Source organism: Balaenoptera musculus, chromosome 10 (genome assembly GCF_009873245.2).
Source record: "Balaenoptera musculus isolate JJ_BM4_2016_0621 chromosome 10, mBalMus1.pri.v3, whole genome shotgun sequence".
NCBI lineage: Eukaryota > Metazoa > Chordata > Mammalia > Artiodactyla > Balaenopteridae > Balaenoptera > Balaenoptera musculus.
Genome location: NC_045794.1, coordinates 11,920,925 through 11,941,791, shown reverse-complemented (window position 1 = coordinate 11,941,791; position 20,867 = coordinate 11,920,925). Strand labels below are relative to the sequence as shown.

General features: G+C 41.9%; 1 protein-coding gene across 4 annotated transcripts in view; it reads left to right on the top strand.

The window, feature by feature from the left end:
• GUCY2C (guanylate cyclase 2C) overlaps positions 1 to 20,867 on the top strand; it is a 114,652-nt gene that overhangs the window by 76,683 nt on the left and 17,102 nt on the right. For all 4 annotated transcript variants that reach the window (XM_036864668.1, XM_036864669.1, XM_036864670.1 and 1 more), the window contains exons 13-22: positions 123 to 204; positions 3,080 to 3,185; positions 6,427 to 6,489; positions 7,093 to 7,164; positions 7,624 to 7,728; positions 11,612 to 11,698; positions 12,820 to 12,952; positions 14,990 to 15,127; positions 15,938 to 16,026; positions 18,763 to 18,854. In XM_036864668.1, the coding sequence (XP_036720563.1) occupies positions 123 to 204; positions 3,080 to 3,185; positions 6,427 to 6,489; positions 7,093 to 7,164; positions 7,624 to 7,728; positions 11,612 to 11,698; positions 12,820 to 12,952; positions 14,990 to 15,127; positions 15,938 to 16,026; positions 18,763 to 18,854 (967 nt within the window). The remainder of the gene's footprint in view (positions 1 to 122; positions 205 to 3,079; positions 3,186 to 6,426; positions 6,490 to 7,092; positions 7,165 to 7,623; positions 7,729 to 11,611; positions 11,699 to 12,819; positions 12,953 to 14,989; positions 15,128 to 15,937; positions 16,027 to 18,762; positions 18,855 to 20,867) is intronic.

The following is a 20,867-nucleotide window of genomic DNA, read 5'->3' as shown; positions in this document are numbered from 1 at the left end:
TAAAAGGTCTCTCCTTTTCCCCTTCCTCAGATTATATTATCCAACTAGAATCTTGTGAAGTGTGTGTATTCTCTTTTCAAAGAGCCTCACTAGTGCGATTTTCGCTGTCTTTTCTGCCGCAGACCCTCCAATCCTGACGATCGCTGTCTTCACCCTCACGGGGACTGTGGTCCTGCTCCTGTTTATCGCCCTCCTGGTGCTCAGGTACCTACCAGCCCCTCTAACCTGCTGTGCACCTCCTTCAGAGAGGGAAGAGGGCAAGAGGGAGACGTCTGATGTCTGTCGATGATAGTATACATTCACAAGAAGGTCTCTGGACAGAGCTAAGATCACAAAGGCATTCAGCATCAAAGACTCTGTCAAGGGCAGAATATTACTCAGTGGATGGATTAGAGCTTGCAGTCAGAGACGTTTGAACTCACATCCCAGTTCTGGGCTTTACCAGTTGTGTGGTGTTCACCATATTATCAGCAACTTAAACATGTTACTCAGCTTCAGTATCCTCATCTGAACTGTTGTGAGGAGTTGAAATAAGGTCCGTATAGTGACCATATACCAGGCATTCTACAGGTAGAAATAGCTATTTCTGCTGTTTTATTAGTATATTGTGGGAAATGTCAAGAGTCTCTATATTACATACTTTCAGGCTGGAAGAGGCTTTAGAAATCATCCATTCCAAACCTCCTGCTTTAGCCTGAGGAAAGAGAGACCCAGAAAGCCAAACGGTTTGTCTGGAATCACATCACCAGGTAGTGTGTTGGGCCAAAGGTAGAATTCAGGCCTTCTGACCATCAGTTCCATGATTGTTCTACTCAGCTTGGACATATGAAGAGCCTAGTGCAGTGCCAGAGACATAGTCTGTATACTCAGAAATATTTGTTGAATATATAAATGAATGAGTGAGTCTCACACTGCCCCCTAATCTGTGTGTGTTAAACACACAAAACTTTCTATCCCATTAGAGTATCAGGATCACTCCCATTTCCTAACTAAACCAGACAACAGTTTTCCTCTATGTAGCACATGCTTTGGTCTGTGTGTCGCTGTACCTTCTCATCATGAGAGTCCAGTCTGTTGCATGTCAGTTAAAGGTTTCTCCAGGAAAGCGGGTAGATTGTTCTCTTCAGTCTGAAGGCAGAACTTGACTCCTGTGACTCTGTATTACCAAGAAATATAAGAGATGATTTACAGTGTATGGTGACCATTTAGTTGAAGGTAAGAGGAAACCAAAATTTGAGGGGAGTAAAGGCAGCCAATAGCAGGGCCACAGATGTGGCTATTGTCCCTCAGACACCAAGTCCAAATGGGCGTCAGCTTAAGATAGGATGAATCACAAAGTAAGAAACAGTAACAGGTGGAAACAGGCATTTTCCATTTTCTCTAAGCAGGGAAGGCAGAGATAGGGCTTCCTAATGGCCAGAGCAATACTGTGTCCATGAGGAGATATGGAAGACAGATGTTATTCTATAGTTTTCCATTCCAACAGCTATGCAAGAAAAGTCGTGAATGATTTATAGCATCCTCTAATTCAATATGAATGGCAGTTGGCTCTGTGGAGTCCCAAGAGTCTTCTGCAGTGCAGAGATGAGAGTCCGGGAGCCTTCAAGGCCCTAATAGTCACGCCACTTGCCACCAGGTCTTAGGACCAAAATCTTTGGCCAATAATATACTATTTTATATGTATCTAATAGAGGAATAGTCAGAGTTAGATGGAAGCATAGGAAGAGAATAATCATTTCTGCTTAGGGGACATTCAGAAAGTCATCATCAATGACCTTGAGAAGGTGAGTAGGAGTTTGTCAAATGAGCACAAGCAAAGACAAACTCAGGGAAAAATAGGCCAATGGAAAAGAATACAGATTCTAGAATCTGGCACGAGCAAGCGTGAGAACTTGGCATATGATGGGAACATTGTGAGTCAGCTGGGAAATGATGTTGGAACAGTAGGCTCTCAACATGAAAAAAATGAAATTAAAGCCCTACCTGAAATAATACACAAAGATAAAGTTCATTCCATATGGATTGTAAATGGATTACAGACCTAAATGTGAGAAAGCAAACTCAGAAGAAATTAATAGAAAATCACTTTATGTCTCAAGTAGGAAAATACTTCTCAGTCAAGATAAAAAAGAAAAGTCAAAGAAGAAAATAATATAACCATGGCCATAATAAAATCAAAACTTTTTATACAACAAAGCTCAATAAAGCAATAAACCAGAAGAAGGCATTTGCAACGCATCAAAGGACAAAAGATTTGTTTTGCAGAATTTATAAGGAACTCATGTAAATAAATAAGGCAAAGACAATGCAATAGAAAAAAATGGGCAAAATTGTGAATAAGCAACTCTATAAAATAGCTAGAAAATATTTGAAAAGATATTTAATCTCTCTAATAATCAAGAAAATGAAATGCAAAGCAACAAGCACTATTTCACATACATCCTAAGGGTTAAAAAAAGTTAATACCAAATGTTAAGAATACGGAGGAAACGGGAATTTTCACAGTGGGAGGGCAAATTGGTGCAACCGCTTTGGGAAACAATTTGGTGATGTCTGTAAAGTTGTGAGTGTGCATTCCTATAACCCAAGAATGCTGCTTTGTCTATACTATCTGGGGGAAACAATCACAAATTCTTGACATTTTGAATGTTGGGTTACATGTTGTTACATTTTTCTCTGTGCTTTTCTATTTTCTTAATGCATTTTTTAAAAGGCACAAATGCCGAAGAGGAACTGGCTTATTTAGGAATCTGATGTATCCTCTGTTCTCACCTCACTCTTTCTGTGACATCAGTTCAGATTTTTTATTATAATAAAGGGTTGCCTTAGTGAAGGATCTGAGAAAGTGAAATGAAAAAGAAAAAAAAGAAAGAGTACAGAAGACCATCAGAAATCCTTACAGGTCCACAAAAGGCCAGCACTCACCAGTTTGGAGAACATGGAGTCACACCATTGGGCCAGCTGTACTCACCGCGTATCCACCTGAGGGCATCATAGCTCTAGATTTCTCCTAGTGTTCAGAAACCGAATGGCATGAATACTAATACAAACCTATTGGCTGGTTCTATTCCTTTCACAGAAAATATAAGAGAGAATATGCACTTCGTCAGAAAAAGTGGTCCCACATTCCTCCTGAAAATATCTTACCCCTGGAGTCCAATGAGACCAACCATGTTAGCCTAAAGGTAAGGTGTCCCTTACCTGGTGAATGCAAGGGCTGGTGCAACTTGCCAGGGATTTGACAAGACTTTGGTACATGGTATGAAATGTTCCAGGCCAGGATCATTTGTTTCAGAATCCAAGACTTAGATGTTTTCTAACTCTCAGCTTCCTATCTTTCCCTTGGCTCTTCATTGCACTAAATGTCAGCTATTTGAACCAATGAACACTTCAGTGGAGGCTGAGATATGGTGTGTTACTCATTCTTTGCATTTGACCCAGAAGAGAAATGCACAGAGTGAGAATTTGTTATGGAAGGGATACGGAAATGGGTAGAGCATTTGAGTTCCTCTAAACCTTGGGGAGCTACTCTGCTTATACTAAGGACGTGTGACTTACTTGCTCATTGCTGACAAAAGAGGTCTCTGCTGATATTTGCCCACATTCTCCCTCAGCCAGGAAATCTCAGCAGCAGCCCATGATAACTCCTCCCATCCACTGAGGGTGATGTGGGACCTAAGTGGTCTTATCTACTCCCCACAAGGGCCTCATGAGATGAACTTTATCATCCTAATTTTGCTGATGAGGAAATTGAAGGGCAAAGGGTTGAGAAGCAGGGCAGGGTCACACACAGCTAGTAAGTCAGATTGCTACAAATGGTAACAGCTAACATTTCCTGAGCACTTCTTATGTGCCAGAAGCATTGACCTGTTTCATTGTTCCCGAGCACTTTGAGGCAACAGGGCTAGAATTTCAGGAGCGTGGCCACAATTTGAACCCAGTCTGTGTAACTGTGAAGACCACGATCCTAACATTCACCATACACCATAGCCTTATCAGAGGTTTTATACCAAAGCATACTAAGAGGAGATGGAGTCCCAGAACCTCCACATGAAGGAGTGAGCAGGGTCCCTCAGAGCAGGGCCAAGCCAACAGGATCGTGTGACCTGGGGTGCCTACCTGCCTAGAATCAGCAATTGCTTCATGGGTCAGGTTTGTGCTTGGAGCCTCTCCACCAGCTCCTGGCATTCCACCCCAAGTCCTGCACACTGCACTCTGGTGCCTCCGGTCCCCTCACGGCTGTGCAAGGACTGGGTCTTCCCATCCTCCAGAAATGCTCCACGCTCGAAAGTGATGCTCCTGTTACCTTCTGAACCACAGAAATAAAGGTGCTGTTGGCAAAGACCAGGGACTTGCCCGGCGGTCCAGTGGTTAGGACTCCCAGCTTCCACTGCAAGGGGCACGGGTTCGAACCTTGGTCAGGGAACTAAGATCCCGCATGCTGTGCAGTGTGGCCAAAAAGTTAACCAACTAACTAACCAAATAAATAAATATTTTAAAAATTAAAAAAGACCAATCTGTCTCAGGCAAGTGTCAGGATGAAATCGATCTTGTGGTCATTCACAGTAAAATGTAAACAATCGTCAGATTATTGGATGTTCAAAGAGAGAATTTATTGACCTGAATGACTTACCGGCAGTACCCTGGGAAGGGGAGAGGAGACCTGTAGAAGGAGTGAGTGCTCCCCTGCCTCTGGTGTGACACGAGGATGGGCTCCCACGTGGTTCACCTCTGCCCATGTCCAGCCACGGCTCCACTCCTCGCAAGCCACCCCACCGCCTCAAAACCCCAATATTGCACTTCGTTCTTTTGGGTTAGGCCTAAAACATTGTGTCTCTGCGCGTTTTCTTAAAATATAAATATTCCTAGGAGTATACCCCATCTACCCCTTGTCAGGCATGACAGAATTTTTATGAGTTAATTCATCAGTTAAGGAAAAGGCTAAGGAATAGGTCTTGGGGACGGTAACCGAGAAGGAGGAAGGTTAGAAGTGATTCAGAGCCTGGGGAATCCTTGTTACTCTGAGTTACAGCCCGGCTGGGGACCAGGCGACTGGGAATTGGCTGTAAGGAAAGGTCTTCCATTGCTCTGAGTCCGGCAGGGCCCGGGAGAAGGCCCACGGAGGTCAGGCAAAGTCAGCAAGAGGGGAAAATGCCATACAACCAGACAGGCGGTGGTTCGAGCTCTGGATAAGGAAGCAAGACTAAGGGGCGAGATGATGAAGAAAGCATCCCGGGCTAGAAGAGAGAAGGTCAGAAAACCAAGGCAGCCAGAGGGAGAGAAGTCAGCAAAGCCCCAGGGGAGAGCAACAGACAGAAAAAAGTGGTAAAGATGCAGAGGACTCATCTGAGGATAGAACACCTTTGCTTGCAAGAAAATGTCACAAAGTTTGTCTCAGTTGATTCTCAGGTATCCCTGTGAATTAGGATTGCCCAGATAAGGAAGGGACTGAGGTTCAAATGGTTTAAATGACGTATCGAGGCCTGAGAGGGTGAAAAGAATACTAGACAAGAAGTCATGCTTGGGTTCCGTATGTTCTTAGGCCACATGTGGTATCCTGTAACCCTTTTGTACCTCATGTATAAAATGAGAAACAGGAGAAGGGGAGACAAGTGACATTTATTAATCTGCATTGTGCTGGGTATCATGCTTGGAATTGGATATAACTTATTTCACTGACATTTTCAAAATGTCCCTATGAGGTAAGTTTTAACAAATACAATACACAGGTTTTTATGAGAATCAAGTGGAAAGATGCAATAGTTCCCAATCTTTTTTCTGCCTTTAGACTGGCAGACCAAGAGCCATACTAGCCTGCAGGTGCGTGTGTGTGTGTGTGTTGTGTTTCGTTCCATATTTAACTTTTTAAAAAATTAATTACCAAGTACAAACATCTGGGAATGGCATAGAAAATCCATATTACGAGCTTCTTTTGACAAATCAGATGACCTGGCAACTCCAGGCTGAGCCCAGAGCTGATGCGGCTGCTCCTGAAGCCCCAGCACAGTGTCGCCACTTGCGTTGCTACTTGGGCATTTAGGCACGAGTTCGCAACTCAGACACACAGCGTGCTCCCCTAAGAGCACCTGTCTGGAGCTACAGGCGATGGTTCCCAGTAGATGGGGGAGCTGAGAGAGAAGGAAGCAAAGGAAATCGCTGGCTGAAATAAGCCACAGGAGGAAGGGAGGAAAACCCAGGGTTAAGCTGGCGGATACTTGGAAGGAAGATACCGTTGGAGGGGGAAGGTGAGAATGATGGGGAACACGAGTCAATTCTGACAGTTTTTCTGAGCCTGCCCAGAGTGCTGTGAGCAAACTACAACAGACACAGGCCGCCCGCAGGGCCTCTCAGCCTTGACTGGCAGGTGGGGGGGCGGGGGAGACAAGGTATGGAGCTTCTGGAATAATTGGCCTTTTCTTGTGCCAGATCGATGATGACAAGAGACGAGATACAATCCAGAGACTACGACAGTGCAAATACGACAAAAAGGTGACTCTAGTCTCCTCTGCTCTTCTGAACTCTCAGTCAGGGGTATGTGCTGGGCCTTCTGACTCATCGTCACCCCAGCTCTGATGTCAGCAGTGCGATGGCCGGGGTGCCCGGGCTGATCCCCAGGGGCTGTTCTTGGAGCCTTTCACAGGGATGGGCAGGGCTCTGCTTCAAGGGTTACAACACTCACAAGTCATGAGTATATTGAAGGAAAAATAGAATTTTTAAGAGGGGGAGAGTGAAGGAAGGAAAAGGAAAAATTAAAGAGATTCAGAGCAGTCCAGGCAACCCTGTATATATTTCGGCTCATTGCAGTGGAAATACGACAATCCCATAGGGGGGTTTTGTATCTTCTTTCCCTCCCTCCCTCCCTCCCTCCCTTCCTTCCTTCTTTCCTTTTCATTTAGGCATTTTTAAGAAACATTCCCATCTGAGCCTACCATATCCCAGGCACTAGGCACCAAGGATATAAACAGCAATTAAAGTGTTACCGCTCTCTAGAGCTTACAGTATTGTGGAAAGATAGACACGTGAGCAAATTATTATAACATGCATATGAGTGGTCATGCTACATTATCTCCTTAATTCAATGGATCTTTGCAGCGAGTGATTCTAAAGGATCTCAAGCACAACGATGGCAATTTCACCGAGAAGCAGAAGATAGACTTGAACAAGGTATGCGTCCCTTACTTAAAACCTTTAAGTGAGAAATAGCTTCACTCCATTTTCCCCAAGCATTGAGGTCCCTGCTGGAGCAAGATGTTACTGGGGATGCTGACAGAGAAGCCCTCAGACCAAGAAATGGGTGACCATACTCGCTGAAAATTCTACCAAAATATGTTGAAGAGTGATGTTTGATGGCGTAAAACATGCTGGCATGTCCTAGAAAGTGGTCCTGATGTGATTTGAGAGTAGTCAAAGGTTTGTATTCAAGTCCCCTTGCTGACAAAAGAAAGGTTGTGGGGTAAGATGTAATGCCAAGTGCAGTTGGAAATGAACTGACACTTAATTGTATCAAGAGCAATACATCTTCCCAGAGATCTGAGACACGGCATGTTTTATTAACATATTAGTTTTTACTCAGGCGCTCCTTTCTGGCTGACTTGCTTTGTAAATAAACATGTTATATCTCAGTTGCTTCAGATTGACTATTACAACCTAACCAAGTTCTACGGCACGGTGAAGCTTGATTCCATGATCTTTGGGGTGATTGAGTACTGCGAGAGAGGATCCCTCCGGGTAAGGAACCAGGATCGTTTCCAATTCCCTAACTAGCCAACAATATGCAAAAACAAATATTTAGTAGCAATTTTAAAGGCTCACTCAGTGAAATAATATCAGAGAGTTATCAGGAAAAGTGTATGGGCCCATATGCTTGTCAAACTAGATCACTCAGATTTTGTCAATCATCCATATTATATCTTTATAAGAAAACTAGCTAAAAAATATTCAGGAGTGTAGACTTGAAAAAACAAAGGACAGATGTGGAATGTGATTGCCTCTTGATTCCTTTTATTTTACTTGCATACTTGCTTTTGTATTAAAAGAAAACTGGATGGTCATTACGATAGCAAGGAGGCTTGTTCCTAAGTCCTAGTTCTGCTGTCTAAATCCTACCATTGTCTCCCTTGGGAAGGATTGAGGATGACCCAGGAGTTGCCAGATGGGGTCAGGAATTCTTGTTGAACAAGTCCAAAGCAGAAAAAGAAAGACAGGACTGAGGCAAGTTCTTGGGAAGAACCAAGTATCGAGCTAAGAATATCAAATCATTGGCTAGTTCAGAAGGGCAGGCATACAAGAAGCATTCATACAAAAAACAAAGTCAGGTGTTGAGGAAAAGGGGAGGAGCAGGGAGGAAACCAGGACGATTGCTTCAAAGAGCATCGAAATATCTGCTCCGCACCTTGAGCACTTTCTAGGCATATGTGACAAGAGCTTTCAGCCTTTTAAATACCTTTGGGTAGGGTGACCATATAATTTCATTCTCAGGATCCTTTGAGAATGAAAGGGGGTACCAAAATAATTATGTTGTAACAGCAGACATAAACTGCAACTGGCCCCAAGCAAACCAGGAATTGTGGTCGCCCTACCTATGGGCTCCTTTCCGACCTCTTATCTCTTAAAAACCTCAATGTTTTCCCCAACAAAGACAGAGTACTAATACTGGGGGCAGCAGCAGCTTCAAAGAGGTCCATACATTCATAATTCAATAAAATTTTAAGATAATAAAAAATGCTGAACTAATAACTTAAATATTTTTGTTCAATAAGCTTCAATTAAAAAAAAAAAAAAGACAAACACAAGAGGGAGTTCCCTGACAATCCAGTGGTTAGGAGTCCGCAAGTCCACTGCAGGTGGCACGAGTTGGATCCTGAACTAAGATCCTGCATGCCGCACGCAGCGTGGCCAAAAAAGAAAAAAAAAAAAAAAGAATGTAGCTTTAAAAATGTATGTGTGGTATAAACTCAAATCTATCTTCAAAGAAAAAAATTATATCCCTAAATGCTATTCTCTCTTAAAAAAAAATCTAAGTATTCAATGCAAAATTTAGAAGAATAACTATGGCCTAAGGAAAGGAAACCTTCACAATTCAATTACTATAAAACTGGTAAATTTTTAAAGTGCATTCATGAGTTGTCTATTTTTTAAAAAAACTACAAAACATACAAGCTTCTCATACTTCTAATTAAATCTCTAAAACAAACATAAAAATACACAAAAGTGAAAATTTAAAAAAATAAAGCTACGAAAAAGATGCTTTCAATTATGAAAGAATGTCATGACTATTAAGTTAAAAAAAATCTAAGAAAAAAAGGAAAAACTTCAGAAACAATATAATCATGAAAACTTGACTCAAGAAGTACAAACTTAAGGAGGTCAGTAACAATAGAAATTAACACTCCCATTACAAAGAAAACCAGATTCAGCTTAATTTTTCTAAACTTCAGTGAATAATTCTCATCGTCTATGTAAATACTGTTCTAAAGTTAAATGAAAACATGAGCGTCTTCTAAGTTCATTTAACATTCAGCAAGGCTAGCATAAAGTTGATACTTAAATGTGATTAAAGACTAATTACATTTATGAATGTAAATGGAAAAATTATAAATAAAATACTGGTAACTAAGCCAGTTGTATATGAAAAGTGTAATACAACTAGATACGGTTAATTCTACGAATGGAAAAAATACTACTCTAATGCATCATATCAAAAGGTCTTTGGAGAAAGACCATATGATCATTTTAATTGATGCTGAAAGTGATCGTTTAAATTGCTGCTGATATAATAAAATAAACACATTCCTAATAATAACAATTTCAGGTCTTTCAAAATTCAGTGTTTTCCATACAAAGGCTAGACCATATCTGATTCATTTGATCTCAGTGCAACAGAAATTACCAATTAACAGAGCCTGGTCAAAGGGTTTCACATGGTCTTTTAATCCCTAAAATGCCCAGCCAACATTTAGATATCATATGCGTAGTGTGTTTGGCTCTCTGCCCTATGGTGGGAAACTTCAATTACCTGAGTGGTCCTGGGCCCCCGCCACCCCCGTCTGGCATTGCTGACTGGGAGCAGACCACACAGAAGCTTCTACAGGAAACTTATCCACTCCTTTGTATCATGAACCTCAAAGCAAAGGCTGTGCCTTTGCAAACTACATTCCCCTCCCTGATGTAATCCTTTTAGGCCTCAACCCATGGCAAATCCCATCAGAAACTACGTTTGGGGGGAAACAAATGAGAAAGTCTCTCCCTAGACAGAGTAAAAACAATATGCTTCCAATCTTATAAATATACAGCAACCGGGACTTCCCTGGTGGCACAGTGGTTAAGAATCCGCCTGCCAATGCAGGGGACACGGGTTCGAGCCGTGGTCCGGGAAGATGCCACACGCCGCGGAGCAACTAAGCCCGTGAGCCACAACTACTGAGCCCGCCCGCCACAGCTACCGAAGCCCGCGCGCCCAGAGCCCGCGCACCACAACAAGAGAAGCCACCGCAATGAGAAGCCCGCGCACCACGATGAAGAGTGGCCCCCGTTAGCCGCAACTAGAGAGAGCCCGCGTGTGGCAAGGAAGACCCAACGCAGCCCAAAAATAAATTAATGAATTAGTTTAAAAAAATATACAGCATATAAAAGGCTAACCTTGGCTAACCTTGTTTAGGAACAGTTGATTCATTCATGCAATAAACATTTATCGAACATCTATTCTGTGCCAGACACTTACTAAGATGTTGCAGATACACCAGTAAATGAAAATTATCACAGAGTTGACATTTTCATAAGAAGAAGAGATAGTAAACAAATAAAAACGTAAAAAATGTCAGTGCTCAAGGAAAGAGTTACTTAGGGTCCGTCTGCTCAGAACTCCTCTCCCTTAACTTGGCCTGCTACCCACAGCCCCTTATCTGAAATGACTGACGGCTTTGGACCCTCTGTTGGAAACTATTGGTACAGTACCTGAATTAAAACTGGGCTTTTTCCCCAAACAAGAAACTATTGTTAGGTTCTCAGTTAGGGTGCTGTTTAGAGTTTTACTGTGAAGAATAGTTTTCAGCTTAGTTAAAACCCTGTATCTTGATAGAACCCATCATCACATTAACACTGTGAGTTCAAAATTCTAGGTCCTACAGTTACCGCGAAAGTCCAAGCGCTCTGTCTTAACGACAGAGGACTTAGTAAACGGAAGAAACACTTAGAGGTATTAAGCCAATGGATACAATTGATCATGTAAGTGAAAACATAACCTAATGAAAGAATTTCCTAATAGCAATTCCTTGTTGAAAAACACTAGGGTAATTTTGACGAGACAGAGCCTGTGGCTCAGCCCACCAGCCCACTCTCCTGGCAGGTGCCTACTCATGCCTTTACTCCTGGTGGAAGAACTGGTATATTGGATCTATGGTCATCTCCTGCTCATCTCCTTGGGATAAGAACCACCTAATGTTTCTTAAATCAGAGAGAAAAGAAACACGTGTTCAGGAAAACCAGGACAATGGAGTTCCAACTTGTTCCTGAGCCCAAGGCCTCATGATCAGAAAGTCATTATTTGCCTGTAAGAGTCTTTCCACAAAAGCCTCCTTCAGCCAACTCATCTTCTTCTTTTTCTCCTGCTCAGGAAGTTTTAAATGACACAATTTCCTATCCTGATGGTACATTCATGGATTGGGAATTTAAGATCTCTGTCTTGTATGACATTGCTAAGGTAAGAGACCCACAGACACAAAAGACATTTATGAAAGTTAAATCTGGGAAAACAGATCTAGCAAGCTATTGCATTGGTCTCTTCATCTGTAAAATGATAATAAAAATAGTACCTATGTCATAGGGTTGTTGTGAGGATTTTATGAAACAATGCATGTGCTCCGAATAAGACCTGACAAGTAGATATTCAATATACGTTGGCCATTATTATTTTTATTATTAAATTCTTTCTACACTGGGCTTGGGGCACACATTTTCACAGATTTGCTGGAAGTAAAAAAATCACATAAGGTCTCAGAGAAGATGACTGAATCCTCATCTTCATAAGAGAGAATATTAAGGGCAGGCATTCGTCTTGCATGAGGCAATAATAAATCTGGACATGTATATTTCCCAGATGTGCTATGAAAAGGAAGTGGATACCAGTAACTAGGGCCCCATTCAAGAATGAAGAAAAGTGAGTCCTGAGAGTAAGCTATGTGATACAGTCTTAAATCACTTGAAAGTCACATAGGATCAGAATCAGATGGAAAAAATGTGACACAATACCTTATTTGGTACATTTCATCCCTGGGATCAAGGCCGAACACCAGTTTCTGCAATACCACCTTTGGCCATCAGCCCAAAAAGGGCTTCCTCTTTCAAAACAGAATGAAACATTCTATTTCAAAATAGAATGAAACCGTTTAGACTTTAGGAAATAATCTAGCCTCACCCCTCCCTTCAGGAAGGCAAGGCCTTATTCATATTTTTTAATTGAGGTAGCAGAGGACTCGAGACATACCCAAGGTCACAGACAGAATAAGTGGTAAGCAGAAACGCTTTAAAAAAATAGAATCAATCTTTGCTTCATATTATATACAACTACTAAACAGAGTCTTTAGACAATTGCCTTTTACTGTGTCACCTAAAGAGACTTCAAAACTAGATGCAGTGCTTAGGCAAATATTGGGGCTTTAACAACATTTTGAAAGTTAAACTTAATAGAATTAAATTTAAAGTTTGATGGTGATTCTATTTGCGTGCCAAAATAATTTCAAAACATCATTTCTTTCCTTAAAATAATGGAGCTGCTGAAAAGTGTCATATCTCTTTGTTTTCCTGTTATCTGAAAAACTACAGGGGATGTCATATCTGCACTCCAGTAAGACAGAGGTCCACGGTCGTCTGAAATCCACCAACTGCGTGGTGGATAGTAGAATGGTGGTGAAGATCACTGATTTTGGCTGCAATTCCATTTTACCTCCAAGAAAAGGTCTGTCATGAATGAAATTTTTACTAGTTTCCCACTTAAAAATTTTTTTTTTCTCACAAGTCCATGTAAGGTGCTCAGGAAATGGTGATACTGGTCAGAAAATAAACACTTGGAGTTGTAAGAGACATCAGCTGGGTCATTCTCCAGCACTGCCCCCTTCTCAGTGTTCAGTGCATGCTTGTCGAGTTGAACAAATCTCCTCTGGATTTCCTTCATTTGTGTGTCCCTTGATATCAGGGAGAAATCATGAAGAAGTTATTGGCTTGTGGAAGCAGGACTGCGTGAAAAAATACAGAAGTTAGAGCAGTAAGAGATCTTAGAAATCATCTGATCCAACCCCTTTCATTTGTAGAAGACAGAATTGAAGCTCAGAGAGGTTAAGAGATTTGCCCAAGAAGATAGAGTACAAGGCTGAAGACCCGTATCCCAATTCTAGACTTCATTCATTTATCTGTGATAATGATAAGAAATGATGAGGATAAGAAAAAAGTCTCATCAGTAAAATACATTCATACTTACCCCTTTCAGGATTGTGATGAGGGTCAAAAAAGTAACACACAAAAAAAGTGATTTGTAAAGTATAAAGGGCTTTTCATGTTGAACATTCACCTGTTCTTTACTAGAATTCAGGGTTAAACAGCCTCAGAAGGCTAGGACTCATATATACCTCAAAATACTACCTGGATCCAAAAACTAAATTCTACCTCTAATTCTACTTTGCAATCCTCTAGTTTTCCCTTAATGGATGAAAAATTACAGTTCTGCCCCCCACTTCTTTAGTCATGTCAAGGATGCTAGGACATTGGACTCAATCTAGTAAGTGCTTGTTGAGGACCTACTGTGTGCCAAGCAGTGCTCATCATGGAGTGAGCAAATCTCCTTCATGAAATGACTCACCTTCATGAAATGACTCACCATGACACAGCATCAGATGAACTGCAGACCAAATCCTGTCCTTCTGAACATCATCCAGTTATACCTACCTGTCTGTGGGGTCGGTTATCGGAAATTTTAGCATAAGTAGATTTATTTCCCTTCCCACAAGTTTAACCATTAGGATCGGTTGTTCATGAATCACAAGCCACATGAATTCACAAGATATAAATTCAAAAAGGCAGTGAACAGTTGGATGGAAAACTAAATGAGGAAAGTGTGCTTCATCATAAGCATCTCACCGTACTGAAAACACGTGAATCTGTAGGTTTATTTAATTGAAAATGCTGAAGGTAGAAATCTCAGAAAGTCTGCAAGGAGCAGGTGATCCTGGAAAACTTCCAAGGGATGTTGGAGGATAATTCATTGTATGCCCTCATTATTATACATAAGATATGTGATAGGGGTCCAAAACCCAAGTGTCTATAGGAGCCAAACACAGGACACAGGAGTGCTTCGCTCATGTGAAGTAGACTTGATGGAAAGCACTAGGAGTAGCAGGCACACTAGTAAAATGTGAGTAAAGTGTATGCATTCTATTTCTAAATAATACCGCGACCTCCAAAGAAAACACATCCGTGGATAATAGCTGACTTCATGGCTGCCAGTATGTCACACCCAGAAAATATCAGTGGTGGTCTCTTTGTTCAAATGTTCTGTCTTTATTTTCTTTTAGGAAACATTATAAATATATGTATTTATAATGTTCTGTATTACATAAAATATATAAATATATAGTTTTAAAATATTTATAGAGGCTTTCATAGGTTTATGCCATATGTTCCATAAGCTATTAAATCCTTAGCCTCTTACATTCTACTGCATTCACCCCACAAATATTTACTGAGCGCTTCCTGTACCCCAGGTGCTAGTCTAGGTAGACCTTGAGGGTTTTCAGGCCTATGATCCAAGCAGTTTTAGGGAAGGCATTGCCATATTTCCTCACCCAAATCCTGGCATTACCTAGTCAGCTTGGGAGGCAAGTGTGTGTTCTGCCCCATCACCAGCATCAGCGTGGTAGAGGGACTTAAAAATAAAAGCAAGTTGGGGACCTCTGGGCCGCTCACCCCCCTCAACCTCGCGATCTCAATGCTGAACGCACAGACCTGTGGACTGCCCCGGAGCACCTTCGCCAAGCCAACATCTCGCAGAAAGGAGACGTGTACAGCTATGGGATCATCGCCCAGGAGATCATCCTGCGGAGAGAAACCTTCTACACGTTCAGCTGTCGGGACCAGAAGGGTGAGAGTCTGACCCTTCGGGGGCCTTCTCTGGGACCCAGCAGGAATTCTAGGCTGACTGAGACCCTGAGGTTTCTGTGACCACATCTTAGTCCCTCATCTGCAAAAGCAATGTCACATCCACCCTCCACACTCCACGGGGTAGTTGGAGGGATTCAGTGACAGTATGAATGTTAGAGGGCTCTGAAAAGCATAGGACAATATACCACTGCCAGCTGCCACTACCGTCAGCATTTTTGTGAGTTAGAGAAATCTCGCCTTACAATTTCTTGCTTTCCTTCTGATTCCAATAAGAGACGTGTGTCTGCTTCACACCTGAACTAGATCACTCTAGCGGGGCAACACATATTTTAGTTCTTACTAAGAGCAGACAAAACTATGGTTTTGTCACATGTCCTCTCAGGGTGGAAATGTCTCCTTCCGTTCATCCAGTCCTCGCTTTACTGAGCACTTATTATGTGCCAGCTCCTACCTGTCTGGGGGATGGAGGTGCCTATGGAATATAGGGAGGACAGGCTAGCGTCTTGGTCAGAGGAAGCCTCCCTAAGACAGTGGTCTCTGAATTAAGTTTTAAAGGGTTAGTAGCCTTAACTTAAGGTAACCTCCTGGGTGTAAGGGGACATGAGACCCCTTCGCCTGGTGGATCATCCATTCATTCACATCTATCTGTCAAGTGCTGGCCTAGGCTCTGCCACACTCCCACTGGGTACCCACCCAGGGTCGGTGAACCAATTCAGAGTCTGGCGGCTGCTGCTAAAATTCCTTCACGCTGCATTCTTTCTTGTAATTTGAATTCTTCCTACCCCACCAGAGAAGATTTTCAGAGTGGAGAATTACGACGGAGTGAAACCCTTCCGCCCTGATCTGTTCCTGGAAACAGCAGAGGAAAAAGAGCTGGAAGTGAGTATATCTCCCTGCATGGAGTTTTTCTGGGCCGCGGCAGGAGGACCACAAACTTGGTGGATTAACACAACAGAAATGTATACACTTACAGTTCTGGAGGCCAGAAGTGTGAAATAAGTTGTCAGAAGGTCATGCTTCTTCCAGAGGTTCTAGGGGAGAATCCATTCCTTGCTCCTTCCAGGAGCTTCTGGTGGCTACTGACATTCCTTGGCTTGTGGCCACAATGCTCTAATCTCTGCTTCCAGGCCACAGTCTCCTCTTCTGTCTGTCTAACCTCCCTCTACTTCCCTCCTATATAAGGATACATGTGATTACAGTCAGGCCCATCAAGATAATCCAGATTATCTCCCCATCCCAAGACCCTTAACTTAATCACATCTGCAAAGACCCTTTTTCCAAATAAGGTAACTGGTTCCAGGGGTTGGGACACACCCTTGGGAGCCGCTATCGGCCTACCATACTCCCAACTCAGGAAGGAATTCAAGTACACATTACATTCTCGATTTTTAGGAGCTAAAAGAGCAAGATTCCATGTGATAACCATATTAAGCTTATAAATACTACCTCCTGATTAAAAAATAAATATGCCAACATCTGGAAACAATAGGGAAATGTACTTTCACTCTTTCTATCCTTCCTCTGAAGAAAATGGAGATTTTCTCTGTATCTGCTTAATTTTTTTGTAATCCCTCACAAAGGCCTTTAAGGCCTGTGGGAAAAAAAATTCTAATTTTTTTTTTTAGAATTTTATCTGCGCTTTTATAATCCAGAAGATGGTAAGTAAATGTTTAAAAAATATTTATGGTCGTTAAAAATTTTTTTTAAACTTTAGTTCCTTGCAGGATAAAGATAAAAATATTTTGCTTTAATTTGCAGGCAACCTGCCAGCTGCGGTTATGGCCAGACTCTGCTGGGCATGAATGGGCCATTTTTACTTCTCTCTCTCTTTTTCCGCATTAAAGGCAGGTTGTTCCCCAGGGTTCTGAGCTACATCTGCTTCTATCTTTGCTTCTCCTCATGCCTTCCTTTCCTCCTGCTTTTCTGGATCCTGGGATCCCTCCCCACACATCAGCATCTCTCTTCTCAAGCCCTCCTTTCCAGCCTGAGTATATCCACATGTTGTTTACAACCTCTTTCACCAAAGCATCCTCCTCATCAGTTCACTCGTGTGGCTGGATGGTTCTGGAATTGGGTATGAGGAATTCGATTGCATTATCTAGTAGCTGGTTCCAACAGAATACAGGCCCGAAACTCCAAGACTTGGCAATGCCTGAAGAACATCTGCTGTTTCACGGGCGGTGCCATATCAGCCCATTTGTCAGTGCTTCTGTCCCTTCTTTGCTGAGGCATCAGCTAGCAGATCGTTTTCCCAGGCAGGACATCACCTAGTGGTGAATACCGGCAACCACGGTTCCATACCGCGGTCCTGTCCCTCCCCAGGGACTCTCGTTAAGGCAAAAGAACGCAGGCAGGGACTGTATCTAGTACCATTTGTGATCCTGTTTGGGGCCAGAGTGAAGAACAAACTTTATTATTTAAAACAAATGGTTTTCACCATGCTTTCTGATCCCACAAAAGCTGCAAACAAGTGGTACCGAACGAGAGACGGGTCCGCAGGCTTCCTCGCGTCTCCCTCTCCCTCCGCACCTCCCCTTCCTCGCTTGTCTTCACCGCAGCTGCGCGTTGCATCGCCTGGGGAACTTAAAAATGTACAGATGTGTGTCCTTTGGCCATGCAACATCTGGGACATACTTAGGCTAAAGAAACTATTCGTTGTTTATCTGAAATTCAAGTTTAACTGGGTGTCCTGTATTTCTATTTGCTATATCTGAGAACCCTAACAAGGCCCCTTCACAAACCAGTTAATTCAGAATCTCCCGAAATCATAAGAAGCTTTGTGAACGCTCCCCAGACGATTCCACGGTCAGGCATGGTTGAAAACTAACGTCATAGAGCCTCACTCATTTAGAGTCACTTGCCTCGTACTCACAGAGCCCAGCTGTTTATTGCCATCCCCCCGCACAAAGTCTGCAAACGTCCGTCCGTAAAGCACTTTGTCTCTCCCATCAACCCCACCTGGTCCAAATCAGTATCGCCGTTTTCCTTAGTTTAGGATCAAAGGGAAGGGTGAGGCAAGGTAGTGCAGGCGGCAGTGATTGAGATACACCACAGGGAGCTGGGCCGTTTCATCCTCGTTGTCAGAGTTGAGATGTTTTAAAAATAGTCTCTATTTCAGTTACTCCCAACCCAGAACAGAATAGGATAGGATACCACCCTCTAAGCTAATGCACCTCTTCTTTTATTTATTTATTTGTTTGTTTGTTTGTTTGTTTTTATTGAAGTATAGTTGATTAACAATGTTGTACCGATCTCTGCTGTACAGCAAAGTGACTCACTTATACACATATATATTCTTTTTTTAATATTCTTTTCTATTATGGTTTATCACAGGATGCTGAATAAAGTTCCCTGTGCTGTACAGTAGGACCTTGTAGTTTATCCATTCTAAATGTAATTGTTTGCATCTCCTAACCCCACACTCCCAGTCCCTCCCACTCCCTCCCTGCCCGCCCCTTGGCAACCACAAGTCTGATCTCTATGTCTGTGAGTCTGTTTCTGTTTTGTAGATAGGTTCATCTGTGCCGTATTTTAGATTCTACCTATAAGTGATATCATATGGTATTTGTCTTTCTTCTTCCGACTTACTTCATTTCCACCTCTTCTTTCTTCCAGGTCTATCTACTTGTCAAAACCTGCTGGGAGGAAGATCCAGAAAAGAGGCCAGACTTCAAGAAAATTGAGAATACACTGGCCAAGATATTTGGGTATGGCTGAAATTTTTACTTTTCTCCTCTAATTTCAGGTTTTTCTAATAAGAGCTGACATTCAGTGGCAGCTAAGTATGAGAATGTCTTTTCTAATGAAAAATCACAGACTACAATACCTGTCTCAAAAAAATTAAAATGGTATGGAGACGAACAGACCATTTTCTTGGGGGAATAATCACTTGAAACGTTAAGTACTATACTCAAGGGCAAAACTTGCCTGATTAGAAAATAAATTCTGACTGATCTGTTAAAAATATAGTTCCCTGACCCTTCTGCAGGTAATTAGGATTTAGAAGTCTAGTACAAATCTTCACAAAACCCTGGATAATTCTGAAGATCAAAAAGTTTCTTACAGTTTTAAAATCTTAAGATCAGCAACTTTGGCCTTAAGCACTTGAGCCATGAATCGGATTCTAAATTCAGGATCAAAAAAAGTAACATACAGTTATCCAGTAAGACTGAATTTTAGATTTCCCATGTTTTCAGTTAGATACAATGCAGGGTGAGAAAAATAGCTCTGAGGTAAGAGTTAGGAGATCCAGTTTCTAGGCTAGGATCTAATAATAGCTAGTTGTGGGACATTGGGCAAAACACCCGAACTGGGTATCAATTTTGTTGCTAGTAAAATTAGAATGAACAAGATGATTTCTGCAGTTCCTTCCAGCTCTTTCTGTAGTTCTCGTCAAGTCAAAGACACAGATAAAGCTAAATAAAGCCCAGGACCGAGATGGGGTAGAGTGAAGACAACGAAAGTGTGGCCATTGACTGTTTGATCTAAACCGTCATATGTGGAAAAGGAGCAGGAAATAATAAATGATTTATTATTTTCATTTCTTCCCAGACGTGTTACTAAGAGCAGATGAGATTGTATGTGTGACAGATGAAATGTAAGCTCGTGAAGGTAAAACTAGGCCCCTGATATTTAGCCTTTAATATGGTGGTTCTCAACTTGGCAGCACACTGAAATCACCTGGGGAGATTTTTAAACTACTGATGCCAGAGTCCTACCCTAGAGAGTCTGGTGTAATTGATCTGGGTGCAGGCTGGCATCAGGAGTTTAAATAAGCTCCTCAAGTGATTAAAATACACAGCCAAGGTTGAGGAAAACTGTTTTAATTGAATCAATTCATCATGAAATAAGATAATCCATCCCTTACACCTGCTCCCTCACTCTTTCTACCCAACTAGACTCCATAATGGTTTCCGGTAAGAATCTCCTAGGGACCTTGTTAAATATTTCTCTTAATCCCAAACCTAGCAGTTTCCAGTCATATAGGTCTGTGATAGGACTCAGAAAAGTACTGAATTTTTAACAGACATCCCGCCCCACACCAAGGGGATTACGATGTAGTCCATCTTTTTGAGTACAGAAACGGCAACTTGTAATTGTTGTTGTGATAATGAAACGGTATGATCTATTCATCCCTTCGGTTGTGTCATGAACGTTGTCGCCAATCCTCACAACAGCTGTGCGGGACTCAGTGTGTTTCCCGACTGGGCTCTGCACCTAGGCGTGTCACAGGGTCACGAAAAGCTGCCATCTCATCTAAGTTGTCTTGATCTAACAAAATACTCCAGAGTTAGGGCTCTTGCTCTAGGACCCTGACTCTGTCTGAGGAGATACTATGTAAGGCTCAGCTTTACTTTTCTTGGTCCTTTTCTTATATTTCCCTTTATTGCAAGTTGCTCCTTATTAAAATTTTAGAAAATTTGAATAAGCAAACAAGAAAGTAAAAACATCACCTGGTTTTCAATAGATGACCACCAGTTTTCAAAAACTAAAAATGGGATGATAATTTTTGCTGTTTTATAAACTGGCTTTTTTCACTTAATAATATAGAGGTAGCATCTTTGTGTGTATCACAATTCTAATTTGTGTTTAATGATACATTCATATTCCATCGTTGCATATTTTAATCACTTTTTGTTACACATGTAGGTTATTTTTAAATGTTTGCTTGTGAAGAATACTGTGGCTTTCTTTGTAGTTAACTTTCAGCACGTGCATGA